The 23,872-nt window shown below is 37.5% G+C and overlaps 1 protein-coding gene across 4 annotated transcripts; it reads left to right on the top strand.

Annotated features, from left to right (window-relative positions):
- Positions 1-304: 304 nt before the first annotated feature.
- LOC139115350 (src substrate cortactin-like) lies at positions 305-23,334 on the top strand. 4 transcript variants are annotated; one of them, XM_070677394.1, is made up of 15 exons: positions 305-392; positions 1,912-2,053; positions 7,676-7,749; positions 8,666-8,795; positions 9,860-10,025; positions 10,716-10,771; positions 11,172-11,337; positions 13,585-13,695; positions 16,270-16,503; positions 17,471-17,532; positions 18,019-18,108; positions 18,639-18,915; positions 19,534-19,632; positions 20,150-20,205; positions 20,890-23,334. In XM_070677394.1, exons 2-15 carry the CDS (start codon positions 1,973-1,975, stop codon positions 20,965-20,967), a joined length of 1,680 nt encoding a protein of 559 aa, XP_070533495.1. In that variant the 5' UTR covers positions 305-392; positions 1,912-1,972; the 3' UTR covers positions 20,968-23,334. The 4 variants fall into 4 exon arrangements, with proteins under 4 accessions (XP_070533495.1, XP_070533503.1, XP_070533513.1 ...); XM_070677402.1 differs by lacking the exon at positions 13,585-13,695; XM_070677412.1 differs by lacking the exons at positions 10,716-10,771; positions 11,172-11,337.
- Positions 23,335-23,872: the final 538 nt, after the last annotated feature.

Genomic DNA, 23,872 nt, shown 5'->3' with positions numbered 1-23,872 from the left:
AAATCGTGGTCAGTGGAAGACTCCTGTCTGCCGGGCTATCGAGCCGTGCGAACGGACGATGCCCTTAGTTGTAAAACCTGCTTCTACCCACGCCCTCTATCGTTTGATGCTGAGTAGCGAAATCCATTGTACACATTTTTCATCAAATTTTGTAGACCATAATTTGGTAAAATTCAGGAACCAGATCAATTTAAAATATTCTTCAAAAAATTATAAAACAATTGCTGCAAAAATTGTCGACGACAGACTTTTCTACTCTTTAGCGAATCGCCGTACTGAGTATGTACTCGCTAATGCGGAAGCGGTGACCTCACTGGAAACAGGAAGTGGCCGTATTTAGTCACAGATCACATCGTCACGGGTTAGGTCTTCGAGTTTCGCAGCCCAGTAAGGTGAGGCCCAGTACAATTGTTTCTTATTTCACACATACGGTTATGCACATCAAGGAACAGTAGCATATCATATCGGCATATGGACTGAACTTAAACCACACTTTGTTGTGGTCTAGTGTAAAGCGATCTGAAGTAGCTCTACTAAAATTCATTGTGGGCGAAGTTTTTCGACAGAAGGTAGAAAAATGAACAATAACGCTGTGTTGTATGCATGGACAAGGAAGTAATTATAGTCCATAAATAGCTCACGTTTTTCATGGTTTGTGACTATTTTCTTGCCTGATTTAAAGATGGCACTTCGAATTCTATGTTTGGGAGCGTTTTGTACCCGTGTTCTACTCAACAAATTGTGTCGTGCCACCAGTGACATCACTGACACTCCTAATAACTGCCGGAACGCAAATACACGCCTCGTCGTGATTTTATTAAAACATGACCTCTCGAGTTGTTATCCCTGTGGTGATGTTTAAACATTATGCTGTGTTGAGCCTACACGTGAAATTTCTGTCTGAGACACATCACGGTGACACCGTGACTGTAATGTGACCGTGTCCGCATGGATATATTTTTGTCGTTTCATTCAAGGCCCTATGCCCCACCCACTAACTCTTTCCTGTCCGTACACCGGGAAGGTACTCAACTTTACCTGTTATCATAGATCCCCAGTAAAAGACTAGGGTCTGCCCTGTAATGCACCACAATTACTCCGAATTTTGCAGTTTTTGGAGTAACTGTGTGTGCAAGTAAGAATCACTTTTGATGACGTCACAAGGGTCAGGGTGCAGTGCAATTTTCTTGTGTGTGCATTTGAATTCTTCGTGTTTCCAGTTCTCCATGCACCAGTATATACTGAAGTGAGATTCCCCCTCCCTTGCGCTGAAAGAATTGTGTTCACTCAAAATCCGAAATATTTCCATTCAAGGTAGACAAACAGATATATCATTCAGATTGTTGTATCTACAGTGTTAACAGATAGAATATGAAGCAAATTTTAGGGTTGCAGGAGAAATCTCAGTTACCAGTGGTAGAATCATCAAAACTTAGTGTAAATATTATGTTGGCACATGGAAATGACACATTTGGCCTTATAAAATTTGTTATGCACTTCAAAGACCAGATAGAAAAATATGTATATATGTCTGTCATCAGTAACCCAACCCTCCTAATTTACAATCCTCTCAACCCAATGTTTTTTGGCCTTTACAAAAATCACACATGATTTTTCCAAATTTGCTGTTTTGATGGGCACACACCCTATGAAAAATGAAAAAGTTCTAGACAACTACCCAATTTTCCTGGAGGCATGTACCGGTAGAAAGAAACATATTTTAGGTCTTATTTCATCACTAATGCCACAGTAAGTGCTGGCTACTGCCCATACGTGTTGTACAAAATCATTCACCACGCAGCTGTTAAGCTGACACTGATGAGAATATAATGACTATGTGATGATATAACCATATGTGAGTAATAATACAGGTTGATTACTTTCTCATAAAACTTGATAAATGTTTTCCAGGAGGAAAGTCTGTTATCCTGAAGTTTATGATCAGTACGTCACACGTGTCAAAAGATTTACAATGTGGAAAGCCGGTGCAGCTCATAATATCAAAGTTGAACAGGCAGAAGATGATGATTGGGAAACAGATCCTGACTTTGTGGTAAGATGCATTTTTTTTTCAAAAGCTCCCTTTTGTCATTTCTTTGGTTGTAATGTCGCTGAAAGTGGTATGGATTGTGTTCATGTACTATTTTTCTGTTTGAAACTCTGTTTTGACACCTGATATAGTGTATGTCAGAAACTCCTCTGTTAAAGGGTCATATCCTTTATTAGCTTCATCCAGGCAAATTGACCCACGCGATAAAAGTTTCAATGGAAAACAAAGGGCTACCAATAGTAACATCATTTAAATACTCAATGTCAACAGGAGTTATTGCAAGAACCAGGGATTGAAGACTGTCTCTTTAACATTTGAGCAGGTCCTGTTGAGAAATATCCTACTTGGGAATTTTCTCACATGACAGCAAAATTTTGCACAACCGATACTGTGATTGTTATGTAAATGATTAATGCAATTGTAGGAGGGATATATGTGTAATAGACTTTGTAAAAATAAACTGCTCATATAAAAGTGATGATCTTCTTGAGACATCAATAATTCACACAGTGTTACAGTTTATGTTCATGTATCCTTTTCTTGTGTTAATTCAACCATAAAAGAAAAAGTTCTTGTAATACTTCACTATATACATGTACATGTATGTGTATAATCTGGCAGATTTTTTGGTACTACATGTACTTTGTTGTTTTTGAATACAAAGTTTATCAGTCCTTTTTGACGATGAAAAACGAGATGCTACATGTACATGAGGTGAAAAAGAGATAATCTTGAATTGTTAATGATCACTCGGGCCTAGCTTCTTGTTTCCTGTTTATTTGTTGAAACTTGTCAGTCTTATCATGTTAGAGTACTGTCAATAAAACTGTATATTCAGCAAACGGGTGCCAATGGTGCAGTGTCAGACACAGTCTGGTGTCAATGGCGTAGTGTCACAAACAGTCCCTCCACACTTGAAGTGTTGTTGGCATTATGCATTCAATGTACACAGATTTCAATGGTGTCATTTCATCAGCAGAGCTTTGGTAAAACTTGATTTTTTAGTACCGTTAGTTACACTGTGCAAATACATGTATTACAATATTTGCATATGTATCACAATGACACAAACTGTGAATATCTCTATGGTGTTTTATCTGTTGAATGCTAAGTTACTATTCAGGGTGTTTTCTGTGAAAATGTTTTTTTTTTATTCTGGAGGCCAATTGCCTGTGTTGACTGATTGTGCATTCTAAACAGGATGAGGGGAATTTGGAAAAGGATTTGACAGTGTGCAAATTACACCTTGGGATCCAAAAAAATGCCTTACATGTACCTGTTCACCCAATTTCCCTGTAAACAGTTCCACAATCACCATCGATAACAATGGGTCTGGGCCAATCTATGGCGATGAAAGGGGAAAGTTGCTTATTCAAAGTAAAAACTCTATGAATGTTTTTTGGGCAAATAAAATTCTAGCCGAAAGATTTTAGGGAGAATATCCAAAATGACTAACTCCTGATTGTTTAAGAGTTTGACTTTTCTGTTGATCTCAACAAGTGCATGATAAGCAGCAGCAAAGATTCCCAAATGTTATGCAGTGTTTCTAAGAGAGCTGTCAGAGGCAAAACAGCATTTTCCAGGGATGTAGAAAATATCTGGCTGCCGGCAAAAATAACTGGCTTTCAAAGTCACTTGTGCAATAACTGAACTTTTAAAGACCGTGATATAAGAAGTACATGTCAGTGGCTGTAAATGTTTTGGTAGTTACAAGCATGACGAATTGTCCCCCACTGCAACATCAGACTTGAATCTCTTATAATCAATAAATTTGTAATTCTGGAGTTAAAATACTTGAATGTCAGGGAAGTAAAAATAATGGTGTTTACACAATAGTTCACTATGTTGTCATGGTTATGTACCTGTTACAAGTGTTTGTGTCTCGACTTGAACCCTTGTCCTGCCAAGTTCATTCTAATTAACCATCATGCCCCAGGTTGACTTTGGTAAAACCAGTGAGGCATAGCATGTCCCATATGTTGCATGTTACAGTATGAAAGACATGAATATTTTTGGAGGTCCCTGGAACCTCAATATAACATACGTGTGCCAGGCTAATGGGGTTTAAATTCTATAGGTTCTGACTCGATACCCTTTTTACCGATCATATTTATGACGTGGCAGATGGGGAAGTGATAGGCCTGGCATGAAGAGAGTTCAAAAACTGTCTTTTTCCAATGTTGGCACATTTGAGCAATATTTGACCCAGTGCTCCTTTTGGTCATAAGCAGGTGTACCTAAGGTGGCTTTCATAGCAAATGACACAGAAACTTCACCCTAGGATAATGTTTATTTGCAATATGGCTCAGTATTATTTCAGTATTCTTCAATGTTTCCTGTATGATTCTGGAAGTGACTATCTATGGTACATGTATGTCTGTTCACCTCATGTTGGTGATAACCTGCTAACAGCCAGCAATCACCTAAATATATGCTCCCTTGATTATTATTGTTGTCTTAAGTCCAAGGTATGAAGTGATTATTATAAATATGTGTCAGTAATAATAATTTTTTCAGTGTATGTTCATGTTAGACCTTTGCATAACCTTTCAGAACTTCCTTGTTCTTCATGGGTGCGTGTATGTGAATTGGTCAATTTTTAACTTGTGGTTCTTCTCTGTGATGGAGAAACTTATGGATATTTGTTTCGAGATAAAGATTGAAGTTTAAGGGCTAGTAGCTGTAACTTTTGACAATTTTTCATAATTAGTTCCAGAGACCAGCTCTGGAACTGTTAGTTTTTGCTCACTTTCCTTCTTTCTTTCTTTTTTTCTTCTTCTTCTTTCTTTCTTCTCTATTTCGGTATTACTATCATAGAACATGCTATACACAAATTTTACCTTAATTACCCAGAATGCATTGCGACACACTTATGACGTCATCGCTCAGCTCGGACGGGTTTTACGGGCATTTCTTGTGTGTTTATTTATTTATTTTTTATTCTGCATTGCTCGACTATCATATTGCGTTCAGCTATTAATAATTCTAGCTTTCTTTCGCTTTGTTTTTTGTTGCTTTTTGATTTTATTTTTCTCTAAATACTCGCCGTACGTGGCTATACTGTTTCGCCCGAATGTAACAATGGCGGCGCATAAGATGGCTTCGCTCGCATAGAGAATGAAAATTAGGCTTTCCCTAAGTTTACAAGCGCGGCTGGGTACATCGGGCGAGGTGGGTGTGCTCGAAAACGAAGGTCAATGCAAAATTTGGAGTCAAAATCGGCTGTTTTGGCGGAGAAACTGTCAGCCGTATTTCTGAGGAGCCACCAGCGTTTTTTCCTATATCAGTCTGCGAGGCGGTTTAACGCTGATAACACACACCCCTGTCACTGCACGGCGCCGGCATGCGTTGGCTGCACGTTAAAGCAGCTCAATTTTCCAAGATCAAACGGTCAGTATCTCGTGAAAACAGCGACACTGCAATGAAAATTGTTTTAGTCTGTGCTTTTAATCAAATGAAAATGCATGTGGCCTCGGTTTTCAATTTCAACGGCCTAGGTCCGATGTTTCCTCTCGTCTGATCATCGTCGTAAACGACGCGCCTCTTTACGGCAACAACTCAGCGCTACCCGTCAAGCGATTGATTTTTGCGTAGGTCAGCGAAGCGAAAATTATTGCTCTGGCTCACGAGAATGTCGTCTGATATACATTTCCGTGCGTTGTCGCCCCCGTATGTATCTGTTGCGTTTTTACCGTACATGTAGGCATTTGTAATCTGTGGACTGCCTTGCTTTTAGTTGTATATGGTGTTTACTGCTAGCAGCCCTAACTATGTACGTGCTTGAATATTAAAATCCAAAGCACTCTTTCATTCTGCACCTATCTTTGTCACACATTCTCTTGTTTCTTCCGCTGCTCTGGTCTCTGGAACTTCGCTTTTGCTTGCAAATGCTTTCTAGTTTTAGTTTTGTTTGTCAATTGCAAGTTTTTGCTTACTCGCAAAAGCATATTTAATACACCCATTAGGATTTTCAACTCAGCATCTGTATGTGTTAACTGCACTGTTATTGTTTACATTTGAGTTCGGACCACGCGTCAATAATAACAATGCAGTATACACATGTACAGGGTGAGTTGACAAGCTGAATACTGTGTATCTCAACACATTTTGCGAGTAGAACAAGAAACTGTACATGTACCAGTAGTTGGCATTGGAAACTAAAAATGTTTAAAAAGTTATAAACATTTACAGCTGCTATCCATGGGCACCGTTGATTTCAAACTAGCCATTTATCATGTTGGTATTCAAAATTGGTGTGAAAATTTACCTAAAAGATTGCTTTGACAAACTGCAACCATCTGGTCAAGCCAGTAAAAATCACCAATTTCATGTTCACAGGTATTTCAGCAAGACAAGGCAGTGAAAATTATTGTTTTGTATGTCATTAGGGGTTGTCAAAAGATCACCAAATTGGTCAAAATAGCATGTCTGTTCTGTACATGTACCACCTTGAATCATCAGTGACAGTTGAACTTGGCAGGAAAAGGGTTAAAGGTTACAAGTGTCATGAGGTGCAGGTTAGATGACAGGATGTACAGGAAGGTCATGCAAAGGTCATCCCAGTCACCCATCTTGAATTTACATGTAGTTTACAAATGGTTGCTGTGAAAAGCTTAACTCAAACTAGTATTTGTTGCCTCCATGTACCTACCAGCAAGCCTCAATCCCTGATTTTAACATTTGCAATGTAATGTAAATGTAATCTACCATACATGTATCTCTCCAGAAGTTGACCGTGATAGCGCCCTCAACGTGCAGGTATTTAGGGTAAAGCAAGTGCCCACGCTTCAAAGTAGAACTCTCTATTCAGGTGGAGAGTCAGGCTATGAAACAAATATAAAAGTATGGTCATTAACATATGGTATTTTATTGCATCATGTATGGATAGTTAGATAAGCAACATTTTGATTCCCTATCAAGTTGCACATGTATGATACATGGTGTTCTGATTGAAATCACTCAATGTAGCAAAAATATGTTGAGATGTAAAGAAAAGGTATAATGCTGCATGCATTCAGGTACATGTATGGTGCATGGCATTCACTGTAGAGGAATATAGATATTTTAAAAAGTCCTCTCATCAAAGGTATTGAAATGTTGTGTACTTTCAAAGTAGTGGAATCTTGTGGCATCGTCAACAGGGGACCCTTCAAAGTGTATTGTGCATCAGTCTCTGTCTGTATGGTTTGAAATCATTGATGTAGAGAGTAGAAATCTAATAATTTAACAAAGAGACCAGAATCAAAACTTGCTTGTCAAACAAAGCATGTTGTGTTTGATCTCAAAAGCCCTTTTCCAGTTTCCTCTGCAGAAAACCAGCAACGCAATTATAATTTTAACTTCTTCCAGGATATATTGCTGAAGTAAGTTGTTGGATTTTGAACTGCTGGCAGGTTCTTTATTAACAAACTTTTCACAAGAAAATCAGAATGATGATTGAGTATCAGACATGCACATGGTTTCCATGGCGTAACAGTGACACAAGGGTAGTTACTATTAGTATGTATTTGCCTACAATAATCGAAATAGAGCAATGTTCACCCCACCCCCACCCCACCCCTGTCATTTATCATGTAAGTATGTTAATTACCCACTGAAGTAATTCTCTTTCATCTTATAATTCAGAACGACGTCTCAGAACAAGAACAAAGATGGGGATCAAAGACGGTGGAAGGATCAGGTCGCCAGGGATCCCTCAAGTAAGTAACTTTTTAAAATGGGACAGTAGCTGTAACCAGGCTCCGTACACTCCTTGAAAGTCCTTAAAAATCCTTGGAATTTGAAGCCTCCTGGAAAATCCTGGAAAAGTCTGTGAAATGAAATTGAGTCCTGGAAAGTTCTGGGAAAATTATCATCTACCTACAATTTTCAAAAACAACAAGATTTGAAGTTGTAGTATCATGAAAGTGATTTATTAAAATGATGTATAAAGTGATATTTCAATGGTATCTGTAAAATGGTACTTTGGACCTAAAAAAGACCGTGAAAATTACTGAAAAAGGTCTTGAATTTTAAGTTGCTTTGATTGTGTGGACCCTGTGTAACTTTTGATTATATTTCCAGTACTTTTGTTCAACTACTGTTAAGTGATACATTTGAAATTTTTCTTCCAAAAGTTAAGTATGCTGAAATGCAAAGAATTAGAATTTTCAACACAGTGACAGTGTACATGTATTACATCAACTGTAACTGTGCATTTTTATCTGGACTAAATTCATACTGTAAGAGACAGTGAATTGAGTCTTACATGTACTTGTTTTTGTCAAGTCTATGATGGGGTACAATTCATTAGCATCACAATGCATGGTATCTGTTGCATAAAAAGCTGGTTTGAGAAGAGCCTTATCAGGGTGGTCAATTGGTGTGAAATATTTGCAGTATTTCTCACAACACAGATTCTGTATATCAATCAAGCATGGCAAAATTTAGCAGCCTTGCTTGGCTTGTCAGTTGTTAATCAATGATTGGAAAACTGTTTTAGTTGCTGTACATGTACGCTCTCCAGGATCCACAGTTATAAATGTATGTACCGCTGTTTTGTGTTTTTCGCACAAGTTTAATAAAGTGTCAAGCATACATGTAATATATGTATAAACACTGTGCATAATTTTCCAGCATTTCAGCATTGCGTGAGGATGTCAAAACAGATGACACCAAACGGAAGCAGGCTGAATACGATGCAGGACCCAAAGCATCGGAAGGTTACGGTGGACAGTATGGTGTTCAGAAAGACAGAATGGACAAAGTAAGCAGCATGTATGCCCAGCTTGATTTAACCTGGTCACCCCTAATTCCCTGTAGACAGGTCCACAATTCCTATTATAAGAATGGGTTTGGGCCAAACCATGGTAGTGAAGGGGTTAATTCGCCCAGTCAGCTCATTTCCTTGTGTAGAGGTCAAATTTCGTTGTGGGAAAACAAAACAGGTGTATCAAATTGGGTGTTAAAAGTGTTAACGGGCCAAAAGCTGTAATGTGTGATGATTTTTCACCAGTTTTGTTGATTTTCTTCTACTGCCAGGAGTATTCAGCTTGTCAACCCAGACTGTACATGTGTAGAATGTATTACTTGTTTTGACAAGTGAATTCTGGTCCAGCTTTGAATCAACTTTATCTCTAAAAAAATTGATCAACAGGACAGGAATTGCAAAGCGGAACACAGGACTAAGACCATTCTTGTCAACAACATACTCTATGTCGACAAGCACTAGTGTGAAAACCAGGGATTGAGGACTGTCACCTTAAACAGGACCTTCCCCTATAAAAGCTGGATTATCGTAAATCTATGCAAATGTAAAAAAGCCACGCACCTGAACGGATGTGCCGTATTTGGTCCAGAATCCATATTTTGCCATGTTTCAGGCGTTCATTGTCATCGAATCTTGCATATGATGTCTGTGAATATATACATTGTAGCGACTAAATGTCAATCGAAAATTAACTGGAAAAAATGTTCTGTGTGGGAGAATGCATATGTTTCAAAATGTGTTTTCTGTACGACCATTTGACCCCTCTTTGCACATGTCACGAAAGTGGCCATCATGATTATTCAAATTTATCGTACGCTCAAAGCGATGCTATGAGAATTCAAAAACTCCCGCCCAGTGTATGCAAACGGCGGCATCATCAGTCATCCCCTATTGTGTGCCAACAGTCCTATAACTTTCTGTTTAACAAAATCACTGTATTTGTATCTCAATTAGCATTGATCTAGGAATTTCAGTGCATAAAACATTTTAAACCTTTTCTCAAAGTGCTTGGTTCTATTTCAGTTCAATCAACCATTGATCTTCTTAACTTCATCTCACAGTCAGCCGTTGGTCATGAGTATCACGTTAAACTTGAGAAGCACGAATCACAGCAGGACTATGCCAAGGGTTTCGGTGGGAAATACGGAGTACAGAGCGACAGAAAAGACAAATCAGCCGTTGGCTATGAATACCAAGAAAAACTACAACAACACGAATCACAAAAAGGTGATCATACAATTTTGACCATAAAATTTTTTAAAATTTTGTTACATGAAAGAGGAGCGCCCTCAATCATGGTTGACTACCAGGAAGTTATGGTACAAATAAGTGCATGTACACTGATCATGTGTGTGAATTTGGCTTTGTGTGCACAGATTTCGTCCCCATAATGCCAAGTTTCCTCACCATAAAAATGATAGCAGAGTCTGTGCATCAGACAATTATAGCATATTCATAAGGCTATTGAAACTGAGCACATGCCTTGAGATCAAAGACATTTGCTCAAACTGTCAGGAAGGGAACTGTAAACCATTCCCTTTCAAAATCAAGAATAAAAACTGCAAAATTTGGTGCTAGAAAAAACAATTACCCAGTAATATTTACCAACACTTGAAATTCAAAACGGCTGCCATGCCTGTGTTATCTCTATGGGGAAAATTGGATTTTTGATTTTCACAAAAATAAGCTTTTTAAAACTTTATTTACTCCATGAGTGTAAAAATAAGCGGTAGACCAGCGAGTATCATGAAAATTTGAGTCCAAATCTCTTTCCCTGAGGCACATTCTCCCTTAACTGTGTCGGCATGTACATGTACTTTTAGATACAAAAACATAGTCTCATCTGAACTGTCAAAAAAAAGAGATCTACTGAGCGCTTAATTCTACTCATTACTGATGACTTTTATGTTTTTGCAGATTACACCACTGGTTTTGGAGGCAAGTATGGAGTTCAGAAAGACAGACAAGACAAGGTACAGTATCATCATTTGACCTCTCACCTTTTGACCTCTAACCTCATCTCCTCTCTGTGCTTGTTCTTTGGTTTGGAAACCTAGATAGATGGGTGGTGAAACGGGGTTATGAACTTGTCGTCTGCAATATTTTTGGTGTTGTATGACTCAGATTTCAACATTCAACATCTTACTCTGAGAAATATGCTATTATTAGAATGAAAGCAAATGACTTTCGCAGATAAGTACATGTACAGAAAGTAGTGAATGTTGTATGCTGTTATATCCTGTTCAATCAAACTGGTAGTGTCATAGCAACGAAAGTACCAGGATGTAAGGTCATGCAGAGGCCATGAAAATAACCAATCAGATCAGACTGAAATTGAAAATTGATTTTCCCTTTGCTTGACTTACACTGTAGGCTGCAGTTGGTTATGATTACAAAGAAAAACTTCAGAAGCATGAATCGCAGCAGGACTATGCCAAGGGTTTTGGTGGGAAATACGGAGTACAGAGCGACAGAAAAGACAAATCAGCCGTTGGTTACGAATACCAAGAAAAACTTCAACAACACGAATCACAAAAAGGTGAGGTCGTCTCTTCTGTAGCTATTCCAATCATTTTGTTCTCAGAACAAGTCTATATAGATGAAGATACATATTTTTAACCCTTCGGGTGCCAAAGTCAGTTTTGTGGCTTTTATACAGTATAACGCCACCAATTTTTTTTCAGATATAGATAATTTTTGCAGATTTTTCCCAAAATTTTGCTCAAAAACTGTAGCCAATAAAAAGTTACATCTATTTTGCCCAAAAGTATCAGAAAAATTCATGAACATTCGTAAAATATTGCACTGAAATTTTTTGGGGGAAAATAAAAGCACTCATATCAATAGCTGTAACTTGAGATAACACATTCATTATTTTGTTCCTGAAAACAAATACTCTTTCTCCTTTTCTGGAAGTAATGTTGAAAAAGAAAGTACTGGTTTGCAAATGCCATGCATACAGAAGTGTGAACCATACAATATTTTTGTTGACAAATGAGTTCTGGTCCTTACGGAAATTCACTTGTTAGTGTCTACATTGATTGTTACATTTGTACGGACTGTGTTGACAAATTGAAGAATTGGTGTTTCCATGTGATTTTGGAAGTGGAACATGAAACTGTAATTGACCAAAAAAAGTGTTTTGGAAATGCATTAAAAATCACAGCTGGTTGAGTTTTACCCGCTACGTGAATTTCACTTTTCAAATGGTACCCTCTGTGGTATAATGTGATACACACTGTCTGCTACAGTGTTCTATAGACACTCAAGAAATTGTAAACTGTGTTTGTCTGTATCACAGTCCGATTATATTCTTGATTTCACCCACTGAGAATAATTTGTATCGATCCAACAGTTCACCATAACTAACAACTTTCTAAGGTCAATATTTTTGATTGAAGAGGATTTTCATGAGCAACCAAATCTAAATAAGGGCTCAAAAATATTACAATATTTGAACAAGTTTTATAATTCAACAGAATAAAGTGGATACTGTGTTCGCATGTCCTTAAAGCGTGCATATTAGTCAAGTGAGTCCTATAAGACCTTTGACTACAAACCTGCATAATACTAGGCCCACACTAAAGAAGTTCGCAAAGTTTGATATTCTTAGATCCCCTTCCCCAACAAAGCTCCCATTGTTTTCATAATGACGATTGGTCCCAGAGTGGATGTGAACATGAATGACTGTATCCAAGAATAAAATCACCCAGTGATCTGCTCATGTTGATAAATTCTGCTGCTTTTATATATAGATACATGTACACAATTTTATCCTCCCTAAAAGGGTCATGACCTCCCTTCTGTTATTTTGAGGTCATGAACTTTCCAGGTCATGACCCTACAAGGTCTTCAGTGCCCTGGAATTTTACTGAAAAGGGTTTCAAAGCATCCTGCTCTCGCTTGAAAACAAAGTTGCCATATTTTGATAATATTGAATAGCTGAATGAAGTTCTCCGTTTGTTTTCTGCTCAAAGTTTATGAATGAACTTTGCACATGTTGCTAAATGTAAATCTAAATCATATTCGTTATTCACTACAAACTCAAGCTTTACATGCAGAAACAAGAGCATATTAAATCGTATCAAATTCTTTTGTTGCGTTTAACTAAAATCAATGTATATGTTGTTGTTATGTGTAAGATTGCGATGTAAGATAATAATTTATTATGATTACTGCTACTGTAAAATTGTTTGTTATCCCTTTTCTTGTGTATAATTTATTCTACAGCTCTCAGCAATGTGCCAAGTGTTTTCCGTGGATATCCTTTGCTTTCTTATTCCCAAACAATTGTTTAGATCTAAACCAATTTGTCCGCATCACCATTGGCTGTAACGCAGTTTCTCAAGATTAAATTTTGAATTCTGGTTATTTTGAACCATTGCATAAATTTTGTTATTCATATTTGGCAGTTTCCAGGCCATATTTGTTTTTTATGATGACAACTTCATAAAATGGTCTCTTTAGGCAATCATACACCTTTGAGAAAAATTCTTTGAAAATAACAAATCGCACAAACAAAATATTTGTCAGAGATGGAACACCAAAGAAAGGATATCTATATGATTCTGGTTCATTTCTCTTTGTAAAATCATCTGTGTGTTATTATTGTTACTTTCATGTTGTCTATTTTAATTTCTCATTTTCTTTCTTCTTCCTGTCATAATTTAATGTTATATGATAATAACTTGCATAAACTGTGTTCCCATGATTACGCCTGTGTTCCAACACGACACCATGACAACCGCTTTCCTCCATGGTGATCCCTGTATCCGTGGCGATACAGATTACTCCAAGGGATTCGGTGGCAAGTATGGGGTACAGAAGGATAAGCAAGACAAAGCCGCTGTTGGTTGGGACTACCAGCCCAGTCTAGAGCAACATGATTCACAGAAAGGTACACAGAGGTCAAAGGTTACCCAGTGTGACATCATCATTTGCTGGCATTGTCCATTTCAACTGCTTTTGCTAGATTTAGTGTGTAGAGTGCGAGTGCATAAACATTTCTGCTTTAATCAATGAAAACAAAGCGAATGTCTCGCAGCTAAACCAACGAAGCATCACAGGGACAAAGTTGCCCGAAGTGCAGTGACGTTTCATGTTTATTAGTTTCAAGGTAATACAGACATTCTCAGTCATGATCACGGTTACGTATCCAGCGCATTGATAAGACATGAAGATATATTTACCATTGAATAATCAACAGAAAATCTTTGCAAGGTCAGGACTACAGTGCGAATCTTTTCAATAATGTCTCCTGTTGAAAAAGGAAAAAGCACCAACAGTTACATGTTATGATGTACCCACGGGAGGGATAATGATGTACCCCAGTATTTTCAAATCATGTAGCTTTGTCCTTGTACAGATTTGGCATCATGTAGTTTGTGCATGCAGAGTGCCACTAACTGTCTCTTCAACAAGGCATGAGTCTGACATTAAAGAAAACTGTATGGCTTGATGATGCTACCTTGTTGGTTGCAGAAATATCACATCCAAATAAATGTGGTATTTTGGTTTACTTCTTTATTTATTTATTTATTTATTTATTTATTTATATTGTATATTTCAGTGGGATTTGGACCATTTTGATTGGGGTTGAGAGGGTTAGGGGAAGGGGTGTTTTTGCAAATGAAGTAAATTTGCTCACTACATTATACATACAGCACAGCTTTATTACTTGTAAATGTAACCAGTACAGACAGAGCTGAGAGAATCTGGAGTTCCAGTGTTACAGTTGGCTGCTATTTGTGATAAGTCCTTTTAAAACCATGCCCACAGTATACCATTCGCAAGCAAAAGTTAATCTTGTACCGCAGGCTGATATTAATAATAGGATGATATCAACACTGTGTCTGCTACATTATACCGGTACTTTAATCTGTTCACAAGAAGACATTGATCTCTCCATGGTGAATTCAATAAGACAAGATTAGTACCAGGTTCTGTATTTTGTATGATGTCCTTCTTGGAAAGGAAAGAGTGTGATTCTGTATTGTAAGGTACATGGAACATGTGCCTCAAAGAAAGGTTGTAAACTTGTACTTGGAAAACTGTACACCGTTTTTCTTCCATGCAAAGTTTGCTATTAGAGAAACAAATTACAAGACTGTGGAAGACTGGGCACAGAGTTGACAATCCTACAATTTGACATAATCCTAGATGGTCCAGTTGCTTCAAAAAGCTGTGGCAGGCCCCTTAAGACAACCCTGATTGTTTTCTTACAAATAATGAAGATTTAGCGCAGTTTAAAGTTTTGTTCAGATGCACTGCACTGTCCTAAAAGCCACTTCAATGCGTCACAGACTCAAGAATGTTTTCTTTTACGCAAGGAACTTTTACACATCACATGTATTTGTACAGAGCTGATCAAAGGAAGTTTTACATGTTGCACCCTCTATGAGGTGACAGAATGTAATTTCAAGAAATTCTCTATGAACCTAAAGAGCTCGTAGATCTAGGAACTTAGAGGGTATAGTGGTTTAACAGCAGTTATGCCTGCCGGGTTGCTGACAATGCACCTAGCTGCATGCGTAACACCCAGCTTTCACAGCAAGATGGTGTGACATCAGCGGCCGACAGCAGGGCTAGCATGGTACTTGTAGCTTAGACATTGCCCACTACATATCTGCTTTGCGTGGCAGTGTTCGGCAGGGTGTATTTCCCATGCTTTATACACACTTACATGTGGCATGTGGATCCCCTTCATGTATCTCCCTTCCTGTGTTGAACATCTCATACCGGTACATTGTATACAACCAGCTGTCATTACATATCCTGGTACATCTTACAAAATCGTAGCCCACCATGTTCAGATATGTTACCATTGCATTCAACATTTTATTTAGCATATTGCAATTTCTACTATTTGTCCGGTATGATTTTTAGCCCAGAAGTATTCACTCTTGAACTTGAATTCTGACTGGCCTTACTTTTCACATAAAATGCCAAATGAAACAAATATCCAGTACTGTTGACATCTACATGTACAGTGTTCTCTGGACAAAACGTACATCCTTTTTAAAATTTAGCAGTAGTAGTTCAAAATTGGATTGAAACCAGAGCTGGTTGTTTATTGTACACAGGGCTTTACTCCAGTAAGGCTTAAAATTCAGAGAATTCCAATGTTAACCATTTATGTTCGTAAACATTGAATCCGTTTCACATGACAAACTTCCATAGTGAAGTGACAAAAGCATGCTGTAGAAAGGAATTTTATCTCCTTGGTTGAAATTTTGCCAGCAGACCAAACTATGTTATTGTAGGCTTTGCCACCAGATAAAGTTAGCCTTTTCTGACGGTTTGTAAATTCAAAATAATGCAAAATGAAGTTGTCCATGTGATCGAAAGCCTGCAGTTTACAAGGTTGAAAAATTATATTTGAGTTCATGTACACAGTATAAACATGTCGGATGGTTGTGCTTTCTATTCAGATAATACTGGAATATTAATCTTTGTTCTGTGATTGTCTCAGATCACGCGACTGGTTTTGGAGGCAAATATGGCGTCCAGTCTGACAGGATGGACCAGTCTGCCAAGGGCTATGATGACCAAACTAAGACAGAGCTGCATCCGTCACAGACGGACATGAAGAAAGGATTTGGCGGTCAGTTTGGTGTTGACCAGAGGAAAGACGACTCGGCCGGAACTTTTGACGACATGCAAGACGTAAAAGGAACAAACTATCAGAGAACAAGACCAGCTGGAGGTTAGAGTCGTTAATTTATGTCTTTGTAACCTTTGCATGCATAATTTTTAAAAATGTAAGCTGAATTTGCAGACAAACCGTTGATTTTGCTCATGAAAGAGAGAAAAATACCGTCATTTCCTACACTGTAACATTTGCTACATTACAGCTGATTCATCATTATCATCATACCATCAAATACAAAGCTGTTCACAAAGACCTTGACAGACCCAAATACATACTGATGGCATCAAGGGGTTACACAGTTGTTCTTTAAACATTAAAAAAGTAAGGAACAGTAAATAAGTATACAAACGTGTCAGATTTTCACACATTAGTAAGGGAGCAGAGGTCAAACACGACAAGTGTCATTGGCCATGAGCATCTTTTATTCAGGCATAATCCCTTAAATGTTGGCTTTGTTGATGTCTATGAAGAGTCGAGCAAAGCTCAGTGTTTATCAATATTGAAGGTTTTATCCGGAATTCAGACATTCAGTTGCCTTCAAGTTCAAAAGTACTTTAAACAATGAAAATAATGATCTGTGAGTTTCTTATTTCATAGGCTGGATTAGTACAAAACAGTGATTTCAAAGATTTGTTTGACGTTTGGACTTCAAGCAAGTATATAATACACCAGCCTTTTTCCACATCCGCAAAATTCATATAGTTTCAAACGTCGCATTCCATGAAGAACTCTGCCTGTGACATGTGCCTGTGTAATCATTTTTCTAACAAGCTATTTTCACTTAATGAAATTTGGATGAAAAACATTGTATTTTGTAGGCACACAACTACAATGTAGATAATTATGTGTTTGAAAATTGCCATGTTTTTTCCCACTACTACATTATTATACCATGATGATACATGTATTTAATACACAAATCTACCAACAGTCAGTATTCACTCTAATAATAAACTCCATTTCACTATGATTTATATATTTACGCTGTAATGTTAATTCTTTGATGACCTTTTATCCATAGCTAAAGGATCAGCCGGCAACCTCAAATCCAAATTTGAAAACTTAGCCAAACAAGAAGAGCAGGTTCGTTGGATTTTTAGAAAACTTATTCAGGAATACCGGTAGAAAATGAGATCTCTCAGTTTTCTTTCTATACTCCATTCAGCACCAAATATCTTTACTACTTCCACTTCACAAATGACTTACAGCGCTTTCTGCAGCTACATGAATAAAATTTAAGATGACCTGATAGTTTTGTATGCATGATTTCTAGTTCATGGTCGTGAATATTTTGCATTGGTAATGAGTCATCATTTAATTTGCATACCCACCATATTATTCATGCAATTTTCATTTGGATACTTGACAAAAAGACTGGACCTGATAGTTTTGTATCGCATAATTTCTAGTTCATGGCCATGAATATTCTGCATTTATAATGAGTCAATTTGCATGCACTGACTGTGCTCATTTATACACTTTTCATTGATATATTTGAGAAAGAAAGACAGCGGACCTGACAATCATGCGGCAAATGTTTGCAATAATGGTATTCATTTTACGAAACAGGACGCACAGAAGAGAGCTGAGGAGGAGAGAGCAAGGAGACAAGCCAGGGAACTGAAAGAAAGAGAGCGAGAAGCAAAGAAAGCTGAACAGGTTTGTTTGTTTGTATTTCTTGTCTCTGTTGGAGTGGAATCATTCTATGTTCCTATGCACAATTTAGATTATCACAAGAGCCGTGAGTATCATCAATAACTGGTGATATGTGTGTGCTTGCATTTGTTTGGAAGCTGAGGGTCATGCAAGATTCATATTTTCACAAGAGGCATGAATGTAATCGATTACTGTCAACCTCTCAGAAATAAGCCAATAATGTCGGTACACTCTAATTTGTGTGTAGCTTTCTTTGTTCGTTCTTGTCCCACAAGTTGTTCATGTACTGCAACAAAAATGTAATGTTATTGTTGACAAGTGAATTCTGGTCTGGACTAGAATTCATATGTAAACAATAACAGTGCATTTCATAGATATATACATAGATGCTGTGTTGAGGAGTTGAATAGTCAGTGTTTCTACATGCTCAGAGGAGTAGAGCAAGAACTGGTGGTTTACATACAGAATTCATGCATGCATATGAAAAAAGATCATCAAAGTTACATTTGCTGTGTGTTTAAATCTGATTGTAGGAGAAGAGAGCAGCTGAGGAGGCAGAGGCCGCAGAGAGAGCCAGGTCAGCCCCAGAACCAGAGCCAGAACCTGAGCCTGAATACCAAGAGGAACCAGAATACGAAGCTGAACCCGAACCAGAACCGGAACCTGAGCCACAATACCAACCTGAGCCTGAGCCAGACTTCACACCAGAGGATGCCTACGCAGACACTGAAGTATCACCCCCTCCAGCTACAACGTACGCGGAAGACACCGAATATTCAGAGATTGGAAACGAAACAAAAGAAGCACCAGGTAAGAATCTGTGATGGGCAGGTTGAACATTTCTCATTTGTCAAGACAAATCAGTCCGAACTTTTCCACATAATGCTGAGCTAGGAGTCACATAAAAACATTTGGCAAATTTAAATTCTAACTGTCGTTTTAACAGTGCCCCATCAGAACTGCAAACTTTATTATTTCACACCTATATGTATCTGAACAGCAGTTTTGTGCAGTGTTGGTCAGTCAATCAAGAAAGGTCTGTTTATCATGTAGCTCTAATGCCCTACCACTCAGTTGACGTGTGATGTCCAGATTTTATATAGAGCAATATATCATATCGTCCAGATTCTTTACAAAGCAATATATCAGAGACAGATATTGGGGCTTGGAAGGTAATCTTTCTATTATCTGTTCTGGTGGTACCACTCTATGACTCCAGTGGAACCAGAACAGCGAAGGCCAAGTTAAGAGAAAGAGGGAACCAACAGTAATCAGATTGACTAAACTAGTCAAAATTGAATGCCTAACTAACTCACGGTACATCATTTTAGTTGAGATTTTGAATTCCGTAATCAACAATATCATTATCAGTCGTAGTAGATGATAGGGCATTGCGTCTGAATCATGTCAATTATTTTCTCTGTTCAGTTGAAGATGACACGTATGCTGAAATTGGCGGGGAAAGTGGTGGTTCACCGAGTGGTGGTTCGGGCGTAACAGCAGTGGCTCTCTATGACTACCAAGCAGGTGAGTCATGCTTATATATGATCATTCTATAAACATTTACAGGTGATAATAGTTGTCAGATGATGTGTTGTAATTATTGTACATTTCAAATATTTGACACGGCGCCCTCTATACTGATACTGTATCCTGTCAATGAAGACTGAATGAAAAGAAACAGTTGCTCATGTCGGGCAAGGCAATATGACACCCCCCCCCCCCCCACACACACACACAAACACACACACAAACCCCCAATGGGTGGTTGCAGAGATTGTGTTTAGTTTTTCGCTGCTTAAAAACACATTGAAGTCACCTTTGCTCACTGACATTGGCTACATTCAAATGCAAATATGATTGTTTACGACATACACTCAGGTGTAGTGCTGCAAATGATACTGGTGTATCCACAACACAACGATTATATTTTTGAATGTCATTATCACCACTTTGTAAAATTTATATATGATCGTAAAAAACTTTCAAAAAGTTGCTATGAATCCCGTATCTCAAATAACTTTGTCCTGGAATCTGTTTATAGGTGATGAAGATGAGTTGACCTTTGACCCTGAAGACATCATCACAAACATTGAAAAGGTGAGCAGTGTGGGTACACATGAAGATCTCTGTTGTGAGATGCTGAGAAGCTTGTCTTTTCAAAAAACGTTCAAGTTATGTAGCCCTGTGGGCAGATGTCTGAGGGGGCCTGTTTAGTCACTGTCTATCTGTCTGTTTGCAATGCTTCTAAGATGGATAAATGAAGGCTCATGCATGACTGTTACTGTTCCTACATTGTATATATGTGGTTTGTTCAACTCTACCAGATCAGTTCACCAGTATTTTGTTCCCAAAGATATGATAGAGAAAATTTATCATGTACAAAAATAACAATCCCATGGTGGCAGCCTGGTTGCTATGTTAGAATACGTTACGTACACACAAGAAGTGCTTGCATATATGTGACTACCACTAAATATCACAGCAACACATACTTGACAACCACTACATCTGCCAAAACTGTTTCAGAAAAAATAGATTATGTGTTTACACCTGTGTTTATCGCCATAATGCATTGAGAGATATTTTGGATTTGGATTTTCATGTTTACTCAGGCAACGGTGATTAAACTGTAGCACAACTTTCTTGAATCTTGTAAGCATAAATTCAGAAGATGTTGTAAAAGCAAAATGGCGGACAAAACATACTTTTGCATATTCATGATTGAATTGTGATGTCATAGGCAGTTAGCCAATCATAATCTTTGTTCCTTCTTGGTGACAGGTTGACAGTGGCTGGTGGAGGGGGACATGTCATGGAAGAACTGGTCTGTTCCCAGCAAATTATGTCGAAGAGAAATAGTAGACACTCTCTTGATGTACGTCCTGTAGTTCCAACATGTCTCTGCTTATATTGGATTTCTGAGCACAGATGAGAATGGAACTTTGAACTTTGACATTTTCATTGTACATACATTCCATGGTATACAAAGTTTGTATTCTGCATATTAGTTACTGCACATCCAAAAGAAATGACTGGCTAAATGTTTCAATTCAAAACCTTTGGATTAGCATTAATGGGTTAGAGTATTTTCAATATTTCTTGTTCTTTTCATTGCCAAAAACAGAATTTATGCACACAAACATGCTGAAAGTTTTAAAAATTTCATTTTTATTTCAGATTTTTTGATTGAATTAAAAATAATTTTGAGTTTGCATGATTGAACTTTCTCATCAAAACACAGCTTTGAGATTTATAGTACGTCTGTTAAAATGAGTAAAGTTATCATATGATATCAATCACAGATAATGATTTATGGAAACTTAAAAAAAAAATACCTGATCTGTCAGTGTTCTCACTGTTGTAGTCCTTGCCAAATATTTGCTAGTAATTATTGAAGATAAGGGGAATATGTTTGCATTTTGAAATTCTGACAACATTTTACTTCAAACTTCTTGTGAATCAGCCCAATTTCAAAATGACACCCAGGGTCAGAAATTCAAATTTTAATTGGCTACCCAGACACCACAAAAAGATCAAACTCAATGTAAACATTACATAACTGTGGGGGGTGTGGGAGCATATTGTATATATCAGATCATGTTACATTTTTCATATTACAATCATGTAAGTATTGGATGTGGATTAGTTAGTATCTTTTTGTAAGCTGTCATTTAGCTAAATGCCCGCTGTAAAATATATCCTTGAGAGTGTTCATGTCTGTGATCTGATGTTCGTTGTTCTTGTCTCCACACCTGTCGACCCTTCAGCTCTTAATGCCTGGAAAATGAAAGACTTAAACTTTTACTCAAACTTTCCTCAAGCAGCCTTCCAACCATTTTCTTTCAAAATCAAGAATAAAAATCTGGGTTCACTGTGCAAATTTTGGAACTTGAGAACCAAATTACCCAAGATTTACTGACTCTTGAAATTCAAAATGGTGGCCATCCTTTTGTTATCTCTATGGGGAAAATATAATTCTGTATTTTCACAAAACTAAGCCAGTGAAAACTCGATGTACTTCGTAAGCTTCAAAATAGTGGTTAGCCCAAAGAATATTGTAAAAGTTTACAAGTAATATCTGAAACGTGTTCTACCTTAAACTTTCGGCATCAATTTTTAAATTTCTGGGAATTTCTTTGCGTAAACCCTCTACCAGTACTTGTAATATGCAGACTTTTTTGTGTTAGAGAGAAATTTCTTGAGTCTGTAGCATGTCAATTTGGTTCAGAAGGTCCCCTGCTCCAGACTCTGATGTGGAATATACCAAATGTGGTAGATTTACAGGGGTGGTCGTGTTTGATTTTAGAAAAACATCAGAGTGCTGTTGAAAGATTTGGTAAGAGTGAAACGGCCTTACTCATGAATTGTTTTGCAAACATTGCTACCCACAACTCAAAAAACAACTGTGACCGACAAAGAATGAAAAGCAAGTTAAAGACTGAGACACGCAGCTGTGAATTAATTTTCAAGTGTGACAGATTGACACAATCGCACACTTCATCTTAACACTATACAGACTCAAAATAATGGTAACCATGGACTTACAAAGTGGTAACTAGGGACTGAAAATGTTCTGACCATGGTAACCAATCATATTCAGGAGCATCTATCAAGTGTTACAACATGTTGCTGTATTTAACTAGAATCCGTCAAATTCCCTTTTAATCTGAAACTCCAGACACTGTGAAGTACTTAGGAAGCCATTTTTATGCACGTTTCATAACATGGTCATCTTCCAGTCAAATCTCTTCATATTTTCTCATCAAAACTACTCTAATTTTACAGTTGATTACTTCGCCGATTTAAGCCAAGATAATCAAAACATGAATGAACAAAAATCTCTGTGAAAATTTCTCTTTAACTGAATCATGCTTGTCAAATTTCAATCTTAAAAAAATCTTTACATTTGGATAAATTTTTTCAATTATGCTTGGCAAAGGTACTTTACAGAGTATATACCTAATTACTATTGAAGGATTTTTTCAATAGAATATGTGACAAATTTACACCAGTTTTATATCTTTTATAGCAGTATATTGTATTAGTAGGAGTCTCATATGGGACGTCTTCCATTTAGTTACCAATTGTCTATCAGTGATTTCATACAAATTACTATAACTTTGCAAGTCATTCTGTTATTTTAAATTTGCTACCCAAATTCAAAGTATGTATCCGACATCATTTTGCTGATGGATTTCAAGAAATAAAGAGGCAATTTTGATTAAATCCAGTATATCTCTTTTAAGTTGTAATACTCAACTGTTTTAGAAATAAGGTACATGGAAAATGTTCAAATAAGATCAAGTCTTTTTAGCTCATATTTGTTTTGTATATAAATACCAAAAAGAGCTTATATGATGAGTCGGTGGCGTCTGTATGTCTGTATATTTGTGGGTATGTATGTGCCGATGTATGTCCATCACACACAAAGGCTCCCATACCGCCAAAGCTACCATCTCAGTATTTGGTGTACAGGTAGATGCAGGGGTTGAGATGTGAATTTGTTCAAATGAACATGTCAGTGTCAAAAATGTGCAAATGAGGTAAGAAAAAGGGAAATCCTGCAAATGTGCAGGAGTGATGGCATGAGTGTCTGAAACAGGCTTGAGTCATTTCCTGTCATTGTTTATGAACTGTTACATATTAACAGACCAGCTCAAACCATAGACAGAAGAGGGGGGAAGACTGTCTATGGTCAAACTAAGAGGGACTAACTGTTTCTGCTATGCATGTTGCTAAAGTTGACCTCCAGTACCTAAAGTTT

Source organism: Ptychodera flava, chromosome 2 (genome assembly GCF_041260155.1).
Source record: "Ptychodera flava strain L36383 chromosome 2, AS_Pfla_20210202, whole genome shotgun sequence".
Classification (NCBI taxonomy): domain Eukaryota; kingdom Metazoa; phylum Hemichordata; class Enteropneusta; family Ptychoderidae; genus Ptychodera; species Ptychodera flava.
This window is presented reverse-complemented; position numbering and strand designations above follow the sequence as displayed.